Below are 11,006 nucleotides of genomic sequence, written 5' to 3'. Positions count from 1 at the left end.
TGGCACATGTTCGTAGACTAGTAGCACGTTGAAAACGAAGCTACGGTTTGAAAGTTATGAGCAAAACAAGTTGAGGTTCAAACTGTCCAAAAGGTGCCGGGAGTTAACTTTTTATGGTTGTAGAATTTTGCTTTGACTTTGGTATGGTTGTAAAGTGCTCTTCGATACGAGTTCACAGACTAGCGGCACGCCTAATTTGGACGTACGGTTAAAAAGTTATGGACGCGTGAAGTTTGCCGGATACCATAATATTTTAATGTTTTTGAATCGATGAACAATGAAATGCCACGTGTCATCACCTGATTGGTCCACGTGGATGAACAGTGTCACCAAAGTGGCTTTTATTTGACAAAAATCTCGGGGAGGGGAGAGAAAGAGAGAGAGAGACGACCAGTTGCCGGATTCCGACAAATTTTCCGGCTGATTCTCGTTACACGCGCTGGCTAGACGGAAGCCTCTCCCCATTTCCAGCCAAACCCCAAAATCTCATGACCGCAGGCCGCCGGACGCACCCAGATCGAGCCGGCGAAGCTCGGCGGCGATTTTCCCCTCCACCGCCAGCCACCGCCGTTTGACCCCTTTCCGGCCGTTTTCCGGCCACACGCGCCAGCCACCCCTCACCACCTCTTCATTTCCGGCCAGCCCACCAAATTTCACGGCCACGGGACCTCCGATGTGCCGGGATCGGAGCGTTTTCCGGCGAGACGCCAAAAATCTTCAAATCCCGATCTCTCCGCAGTCCGGCCTCCGTTTACCTCACCGCCGATCCCGTTGGAATCCTCTCCCCTAGATCTACAAAACCGCCAAAAATCTCAGCCAACGTCCACCGCAAGTGCCGCCGCAGGCGACGGTTGCCGGTGACCACGGCGGCTCGTCGGAAATCACTGTTCCGGCGAGTACCCAGTCGCACCGCCGGTCCCTGTCCACTAATTCCGACCTCCTGAATCCAAATCCGGGGTCCTTTTCCGCCAATTCGGGACAGATTGAGAGAATCGAAGGGTTGAAGCCCGAAAGCTTTCCGGCGAGATTCCGGCCACCACCGGTCCGTGATCCGTGATCCTCATCACTCAAGCTTCGATTCGGTATATCACTCGTAATTTTTGGTTAACGTTTGTGTTTAACCCCCCGGGTACCGGGTATCATTTATCCGAATAAAATATTAATTTATTTGACTATGTGTGAATTGTGTTCTAGGAGCACGGGTGAGTCGTGGAATTGATCCCATGGTGGATCTTAGGTTAATTGCGTGCTCCAAGTGAGTGACCCACCTTTAAAAATATTTTGGGGTAATTAATTATATTTAATTGGTATTTAAATTATGTTCATGTGGCACACTTTAATTATAATTTTATTGTGATTTAATTTATTTATTATGCATGAGCAAAGTATATTTCGGTAATAATCGTACGTGGTTTTAAGTATTATTTTTGGGCATAATTGGTTTAAATATTTTATGAAAATATTTGTCTAAATTGGTGGTTTAATTTTATAATTATGCCCACAGTATTTTATTTGTTGAACCTCGTATTACGAGAAAAATTATGGTTTTATCTGTTATCGATGTTTTCGTACCGGGTTTATTAAATGAAAATATGTGGGATGGTAAATGTGAAAATTGGTATATTTCCCACGGTAATTTTGGAAAGAACGGTACGGTTGATTTAATAATTATTTTAGACGCACTCATACAGTATTGGTGTTCTGATGTATGTACACGTGGTTTAACGCGCAAGTATTATGTGGTTTAGCGCGCAAGTATTATGTCTCCCGTGAGTTGCCATTGGACCGAGGGCAGGCAAGTCTTATATATTGCGCATCAGCCGCCCCCTCCCTTGGCCGGGATGACGGTTTCAGCAGCGGTACTGTCGGGACGCCGAAGTGCCGTTTGCAAGTTTCTCTCTTTAATCTCCCTGCCAGTCGATGCTCGGGACGCTGGATATCGAAGGGCATCACTGGTATATGGTGTGGTACGTCAAGTACAAATTTTTCGGATAGAAATTTCAAACCCCAAAGAGTACAAAAATTATTTATTATAATTTATTACATTTTATTTATATTTAGGGTATTTATTTATTTATGTGTTGTTTATTAAATTATTTGATCCCTTGGTTTTCAGGAAGTACGAATATCGGGTTTTGTGAAAATGCTTTAAAAATGGAACATTTCCAACGGAGTGAATAGTGAGGATTTTGAGAGAAAATATTACTTCAATTGTTTATTATTTATTTATCTATTTAATTGATGGTATTAATTAAATCCCTTTATTTGTTATATTATCAATATCAAAGGTGTTCAGTAGATAGGGTCACTCACTGAGATGATTAGCATCTCACGTTTTTAAATTCCGTTCCTCTAGGTCCAGGTTGGAGACGTTGATTGTCCGGGACGAGCCCTACGTCTCAGTTCGTTGCCGAAAGTTCAAGAAGTATTTCTTCCCTTTTTCCTCTCTATCTTGTATTGCTTCTTATCTGTCATGGTATCAATTCCACATTTAATGTATAATTCTCTGTATACTATACTGGACGTGTAGTTATTATTTATGCACTGAGTTGTTGTTATTTCTTTGAAGTGCTGTAAATTTGTGGAAACAAATTGTAGTAACGTGGGAGGAATAAGGGGATGTTTATAGAAGTGTGTTTTCAGTGCAGGAAATTTTTGGTTAGTCCTACCCTTAGGGGAGGTGCTGCCGGATTTTCCGTTGGAAGGTTCGGTGGTATTTCCTTAGGATCAGGGCTTGTCTAGGGTTCCGGGAAGGAATTCTGGACGGGTCCTGATAGTTCTTGAAGACTCAAGGCTTAAGATGCTTGGAGGAGCTATCTTTACCTAAGATTTCTCTTCCCTTTAATCTCTACTCTTTATTTCTTAGTATTTTGTAATAAGATTTCTTGGATATTTGTACAATATAAGGTTTACCTCATTGGAATTCTATTTTGTATATGTAGCTAAGAACCAATTAAGCTTGAGAGAGCCTTTTAGTACATGGATAACCTCAATTAAGTCTTAAAAGAGTTTGAGAAGACTATTTGAGACTTAGCTATTAAAGGGATAGTTTAATTACTTATGTAATTGATAAAATTAGGAAGAGACTACAATTTAGAATTGATGACCTATATATCTAGCCCAACCTTGAGAAAACATGTTGGTGAATTAAAGAATCCTGATTAATAATTGGACGGGAAGGAAGTGGTAATTACCAATTAAGAAATCACATGAAAAATTTAGGTGTGTTTACAAATACAATTGCTTGGCATTTGTTTGTTTTATTTTTCGAATTTGCATAATTAGTTGTCAGTTTAGAGAAGAGATTTTAATTTCTTATTGATTCGCAATTTGTTCTTGAATTTGATTTCCTAGATAAAATTGACTAGTAAATATCTTTGATAGCTAGAATACTTTTTGCTTTAAACATCAGGAATGATATTCTACACTATCACTTTATTACTTGTATAATTCGCACACTTATGGTGATCTCAATATGAAGACCAGCCCCCTGCATCTTTGCTCACAAAGCCAATTTCATGCCTTCGAAATAGCATATAACAAATTCATTTGCAGTTGTAGCCACACAAAGTTCATTAACCAGCGTTAGGGAACCATGTCTCATCTCCAACTAATCCTTGTGTCTTTGATTTCTTGAAATAATAAATTAGTTCACTAAAATATTAGTATGCAAAATCAATTCCACAATCAGGGAAGATGGGAAAGTCATTACTGCAGTCACTTTTGAAGCCAGACCTATAATGACGAATGATAAAGATAGCAATGATGTTCGAGGCAAAACAAATGTCATTAAAACGCCCACCAGAATGACCAGGGTGCTCCATTCTTCCTCACAAGAAGGAATAACAAGACCCTCTAATCAACTAGGAGTACAAGAGCAGCCTAGATACATCATGTACATTGAGCGTTTGTTTTGGACTTTTAAGAATAATTTAGCAACTCATAGCGTGACAAATAATTATGTAAATTACCCCTGGTTAGCTCCATATTTGCAGATAATTTCTTCACCTTCTATGAGCCTCTCCACAGCATCTGAAGGAAGACCAATCATCTCTAGTGTCTTCTCCCACACTTCATGTGAAGTTTCGGTATTGTGTGCTTCTTCAGAAGGATTTGTTGGACGACAATCTTGAGATAAGAAAGCACAAACAGGCCATTCATCTGCTTTCAATAGTTCGCAGTATTCTGGAACTTGAGGGTCGGTGGCAGCAAAAAGAGCACTCCTAGAACCTGCATTACCAGTAAATTAAAATTACTTTAGACTGCATTGTTTTCTCAATTAGCCATGGCAGTATGGATATTGGAAAACATCCAAAAGCAGAAGGGCTTATTTTTTTAACACTTGACAGGAAATAGGCTAGCAAAAGATGGTGTCAACCCCATCTAAGGTATTTCACTTTATTACAAAGAAACAGTTATAAATAGAAGAAAAATTAGGGTAAATTATAAATAGAAGAAAAATTAGGGTAAAAACGTTATTCCTTCTAAAAATGCAAGATTCTAGTAAGTAATACACTCATATATTGTAGCTCTCATCATGCTTCACTATGCATACGTGAATCTAAATATTTAAGAAGGTCAAATAGATGCAATAGATTTTGCGAATTTACCTTCCTGAGCACTAAAGATAAAATAGGGTATTAGATGATATGCAGCCTGAACAATTCTGGGAAGATCCCTCGCCTGCAATTGAAGTTCAACTTAATAGATTGATATAACATCACTTCCAAAATAGATTCTATAGTTGATCCTGAAAACAAACATCAACATGGTCCAAAATGTGATCAAATTGATATCTCCTAGTGACGGAGATCACACGGATCTCCCTGCATCCTAAGATTTAAAGCAGAAAAATCTAAAATCCAAATTTATAGTAGGGTAGCACTAACACCCATACCCCAGTCTAAGTGACAAACATTAGCAATGTAATTATTAACAGTTTCTTGTTTATATATATATATATATGGTTAAAACCACTTCATTGGCTAAGGTTGAACGAGTGATGGTAACTCAATTGCTACTAAAACGTGATTTTCTAATTGCTCCTGCATTTGAGATTTCGGTAGCACATGTAACTCTCAATTTTTGCCCCCTTTCATTATCTTTGGTACATTGTATTAGACCCAAACTTTACTTGTTTGGAATGACAAATGCACCAGATAAGTTAATATAGTCCACCAATTCTATTACAATCAACCCTAAATAACTTAGACAAAGAGAAGAAAATATTTGGTTATTTTGATTAACTCTTCCTTCAAAAAGCTATTACACTAAAAACTATAACTAAATAATAATAATAACAATGATGACATAACAATAATAACGATATTACAATATAGTACAAATACATCTCTCCCTCACAAGCATTGAGTTCTGGTTTTGTGATTGTTGTCAACAAGGAACTATACGACTCGAATTAAGGCCAGGTGAGGGTGACTGTTAAATGTCTATTGTGTTAGCTTTATATACATAGGCGACTTACAAATATTTATATTAACAGCATAATTCATATACTTGGACAAAATCCCATCGGCTTAAGCTTTTGTGTATTGTGTAACTTAATGATAGCAATTAAAGAACAAAAAATTAAAGAACGAAAAATTAACTACGAGTCGATTACTTGACGTGGATGAAAGCGAGAACAATGATGCATGATAAGCTAAAACCAAAAAAAAAAAAAAAAAAAAGAAAAGAAAAAAATTGGTGGAACTTTTGAGGGATAATAGTAGCAATATCAATTAAGGCACCCTACAAGCCAATTTCCACAAAAGAGTATGCCAAAATTGTAATCATGGAGTTACTTTTCTCAATGTTATGTTTTTACTCTAAGTATGACTACACGTTAACATTATAGTAAAACAAACAATCAATTTTAACTTTGAAATCTGGCTAAAATTAGAGGAGATATCCAGCCTTTTAATATGACTAGTTTACAGAAGTCACAAAGATCGGTAGCATTCTGAAAGATTGATAGAAAAAAAATACAGAAAGATGATGTATCGAAGTCCGCTATTACCTTCGCTCTTCCTGGATGCTAAGAATTAAATAACAATAAAGGTGAAAACCAGAAGACATTTGCACTGTCATAAGAAAATTTATTTACTCGCATGGACAATATATTCGCAGTTTTTTTCTTCTATATTTTTTGCTCAAGTAATTAAGGGTGCAAGAACCTTCACTCAGACAGTGGTTTGACCTGCAAGATGTCCTCACTGGTATATTCTTGCATACTATCAGACTTTTGACTGCTCACCTAAAATATTGCAAAACTTTCTTATTTTACTTTGGAAAAGAAGGATTGCTATGTTAAACTTCTTCATCTACTCTGATGAGATTTTAAAAAGTCAAAACGAGACATATGACAAGACATATGACAGAAAATAAACTACTCAATCATCCAGTTGTTTTATTTTATCAAGATTCTAAAAACAAGCAATCGCATAATTTGTACTCATCACTGCAATTATTTTCAATCATATTGCAGAATAGATTCATCTTCAAGATAAGAAGATATTGAAATGTTCTGAAAACTTACAACATTTGTATGAACAATTCCAGGTGATACACAAACTACACTAATACCAGCTTCAGCAGGCAGCCGCTTATGGAGGACACTACTAAACATAACCTGCAACAAACAGATCACCTTTACATGAGCTAATGAAAAAGATCCAAATAGAGCAAGCACAATCTTCATGATGCTGACAAGGAATTTCCATGGGCACAAACAGACACTTTATTTTTCTAGGCAAAAAAATGATACATCAATTTAAATGTGCCAGGGGCTGCAACAACTAAATAAAAAAATAAAATAAATAAAAAAAAAAAAAGAAAAAAGAACAAAAAAAGAGAATGAAGTTCGAACCAATTTCATTATCAAACAAGATAACAATCACAATAAATTATCCCCTACTTTCATGTACAGTGTTTAAGTTATAAATTCTATTTTTAATTTTTATCCCCAAAAAAAAAAAAAAAAAAAAAACTTACAATAGAAGCACAGAAGAAACAAATACATGGTTTTCAGAGGTTGAGTAAACCTCAAATGTTCTGTTTAAAAAAGATAAAAATAAATAAATAAATAAATGAAAAATAATAAGAGACCATTGCATCGGTTTTTTTCCCATAAACTGAGCATAAAAGGGGAAAACCCTCAAATTCTTAAAGATGACACCCAAGACCTTAGGTTGATCCCAAATGTAAAACCCCTCTTGAAACTTGCCCTTAAACACCAGGGGGGTGGGGGTTGATATTGGATCAGAAACAAACATATGGTCTTTAGAGGGTGAGTAATGCTCAGGAAAAAAGAAACCACTAGCATTGCATCAGTTTATTCACGTCAATTGAGCATAAAAAGGGATAACCCTCAAATTCTTAAAGACAACACCAAAGACCTTAGATCAATCCCAAATGTAAAACCTCTCTTGAAAATTTCCCTCAAACACCATTCATTTTTTCCTCAAACAAATGACCAAAAAGTAACAAAAGCTGCAACCCAATACATACCTAACATACTCTAACTTTTCTCTAACAGCCTAAATCCTTAATGATAATAATTCACAAATAAGTGATCAAACAGAATTTCCAGCATAGCCTGAACTTATGGAACATAATAATGCAGCAAATAAGAAACTTTATTCCTACAATTGAGAGGTCAAATAATTAAGTTGAGCTAAATTGTTTAACAATTTTACGATAAATAAACTAATTGATTTCCAAGCATCCTTTACTTCATATCTCATATCTGACAGAATATTAGATCATCTACTTCTGAAAGAAATGAAAATAGAAGTTGTGGGATTGAAATGTGCACAGATATTACCTTTTTAGAACTTAAAGTGACAAACATTGTAGTCCTAAGATGGAAAGGTCTTGTAATATGCAAAAGGGATAATCATTTAGCCAAGTTTCTGATTTTCCACGAATACCATGCCCCACGTTCATTTTTCTTACTTAAAATACCCTAGCTATACCAAAGACATCAAAGCCTCATCATGACCTTCTTATGAATATAACGATATTTAACTGTTAACCAAATCCTAGACTTCTACATTAATAGAGGTCTTAGGTCTGTTTCAGATATTCAAGTTTATTCACGATCTCATGATTTTTAAACAACTGAATTATGATATGAACATCATACAGAAATCTGCCATCTCAAGTATTATCATATCAACATCATACAGAAATCTGCCAGCTTCATTAACTTCAGATTTAGAATTTAAGAAATCTGTTTCCAAAAGTTTATAGGAAAATTACATACCATTTTGAAGTTATTTTTGTGCACCTCTATTATGAAAAATTTTAAGCATTGCCAATATGGTATCCAAGAAAAAATACAGTTATCAATTTCACAAGTCATAGAGGTTCATCCAGACCCCTGTCAACAGCAAAGTCTAGGTGAATGCCAGAATTAACAGCAAAGTCCAAAGTTCTTTAGTTCCAGTTTCCATTTCTAATGCCTGAATTAACAACGAAACTCCAAGCTGTCAAACAGTTAAAACAATACTACATTATATTTCCATGTGCACCTGTGCGAGCTTGCTGCTTGCATAACCCACTAAGCTTGTATATTTCCTCTTCCCAGAAACAACATTCATGTCTTCCGTGTCAACAAAGCCAACATAATGCATCTACATGAGGAAGTGGACATGAATCATGTTATATAATAAACTAACTTGTATTTTAACATACTCAGATATCATCACAATGCATAATTTGAGAATAATACAGCTTGAAGTTATGTAAATGAACCCTGCCCCCAAAAGATATATATAAACTTAAATATCCATTGCATCTCAAAGTTTTAAACCTAATAACCATTCACAATCCATACAACACTAATTATTTGCAACCTTAATTGGCTCAATGGAAAAGATGTAACAGAAAAACATCTGCTCAACATTGATAAAGGGGCAAAAAAGTTCAACGCAGTTTCTGAAGTTCCTAATCAGATTTTCCGTTCTTAAAAATTACAAAATAAAAGGAGAGTCTAAAGGTTCAAAGATATGATGTGTTTAACAGATTGCACATTTATTTATTCTACTATCCATTTTGCATGCTGTAAGACCTACAATTTTATTAGTGATAGATAAATATACATAAAGAGCGCAGGATAATCCACAAACAAATACACACAGACAAGTGTTAATGGTATGTATGAGAATTGTGCGACTTACGACAGAATTCACATTAATTATACGACTTGGAGAGCCTCTCACAAGGGATGGCAAAAGCAATATTGAAAGCAACGCAGGAGCCAGATGATTGACTTGCATGTGTTCTTCATACCCATTCTTTGAAAATTTTTGCGGCTCTTTAAGCAATAAACATGAAAATATAAGTTAAATACAGTAAAATTCCAACTAAAGTAGAAGTATTAAAAATGAAATATATATTGCGGTTTAATAGCCTACTTTGAAACCTAAAAAAAATAAATAAAGAATACAGGTGTAGCTGATGAAACCTACTTGAAAAAATCTGTTTACAAGATGTGTCAACATGAAACCTAGAAAGTTTAAACAACGGCTAGAGTCACAACACAGACACAGGTTTGGTACAGTTACCTCCAATTGAAAAAATTCCAGCATTATTAATAAGAACATGCAAAGGTCCTAAACGCGCATTCCAAGCTTGAGCGAAGGAGACGACGGAATCCAAGGAAAGAAGATCAAGTTCCATGACCTTCGAAATAAAATAAAAAATAAAAAATAAAAGGATGAATGAATAACAATTTTTAATTTTAAGTTCTGGAAAACTGAAAATGTTGAACTAGTACCTAAAAGTAAGAGATAGATAAGAGGTAGTGCTACTACCTCAATATTGAGGGGGAGACCGAGGCCCATTAGAGACCAATCGTTCTGCCACGTCTGAATCAAGTCGTGAGCAGCTTTGGGATTCCTGACGGCCATAACAACATGTGCGCCGGACTCGGCCAACTGCCTGGCAATTTCGCGACCGATACCACTGGTGGATCCGGTGACAACGCAGGTAATGTCGTTGAGAGGAGGAAGAGGCATGGGGTTGTGCAAGTGGCTCGCCATTATTCTCTGGAACAGCATCTCGTATACCACATTCACCCATCCCCTCATCCATTCCATCCATCCTAAACCCTCCTTTTTCGATGATGTCATTCTTCTTCTTCTTCTTGCATGCCAAACTTATCAATCCAAGCTCGGAGCTCTCACTTCATTTGGAGAGACTTTGTGTTGCCTTGCGGATGGGATGAACCCAGAGATTTAGAGGCCACGCTACGCGATTCTAGGAATTTTTAGATCTTCCTTTCCCGTCCCTTCCCTTCCCTTTAACAAGTCTCTTTTGAAACTTCAATTTTTACTTCTATTATTCTTCTGCCTTTTTTTTTTTTTTTTAATACCAAAAATGCTTATTTTAGATTCTCTTATAAAAGTGAATAAATGTGTTTATTTTTTTCCAATAATATATTTATATTTGAAAGATATAACATTTTTAGTACATCATAATCGCCATTCCCATAAAGCAATATCAAAATTAATCAAATCTTAGTAATGGAAAATGATTCTTAAAAAACTAATTCTCATGAAATTGAATTTGAAAATCAATTTCCTCAAAAATTTAGCAAAGAAAATGATTCTCATAATTCAATTTTTAGAAATTAGTTTTAAGAGAATCAATTTTTATTTTATAAAGTTCAGTTAGTAATATAAATTTTATGACTTAAACATAATTAAATTAAATTCTGTATTACAAGGTAGTTTAATAAAAATTACATAATTAATTTTCAAAGATTTTTAACATTTATATAGGTAGGAATAACATTTCAATTTACTTTCTCTATATTTAAAAATCTGATTTTTACCCCCACCATCTCAGCTCCTAAAAACTGTCCAACGGCATGAAAATAAAAATAAATAAAAATAAAAAGCTGCTTTCTTAAGGGATTTAAATTCCCACAAACACCCTAATTAGCAAGCAAGTTTGTTTGAAAAACATTATACTATATAAGATTCCATTTTTTTTTTCTTTTA

General features: G+C 35.4%; 1 protein-coding gene across 1 annotated transcript; it reads right to left on the bottom strand.

Annotated features, from left to right (window-relative positions):
* Positions 1–3,738: 3,738 nt before the first annotated feature.
* On the bottom strand, positions 3,739–10,328 carry LOC107406698 (dehydrogenase/reductase SDR family member FEY). Its single transcript, XM_016013871.4, has 7 exons — positions 9,816–10,328; positions 9,567–9,684; positions 9,180–9,316; positions 8,532–8,633; positions 6,536–6,628; positions 4,611–4,683; positions 3,739–4,230 (listed from the first exon to the last, which is right to left on the bottom strand). Exons 1-7 carry the CDS (start codon positions 10,131–10,133, stop codon positions 3,968–3,970), a joined length of 1,104 nt encoding a protein of 367 aa, XP_015869357.1. The 5' UTR covers positions 10,134–10,328; the 3' UTR covers positions 3,739–3,967.
* Positions 10,329–11,006: the final 678 nt, after the last annotated feature.

The sequence above is a fragment of the Ziziphus jujuba genome, chromosome 5, assembly GCF_031755915.1.
Source record: "Ziziphus jujuba cultivar Dongzao chromosome 5, ASM3175591v1".
In the NCBI taxonomy this organism is placed as follows: Eukaryota; Viridiplantae; Streptophyta; class Magnoliopsida; order Rosales; family Rhamnaceae; genus Ziziphus; species Ziziphus jujuba.
The sequence above is the reverse complement of the archived record's forward strand: the minus strand, read 5'-3'. Positions and strand labels throughout refer to the sequence as shown.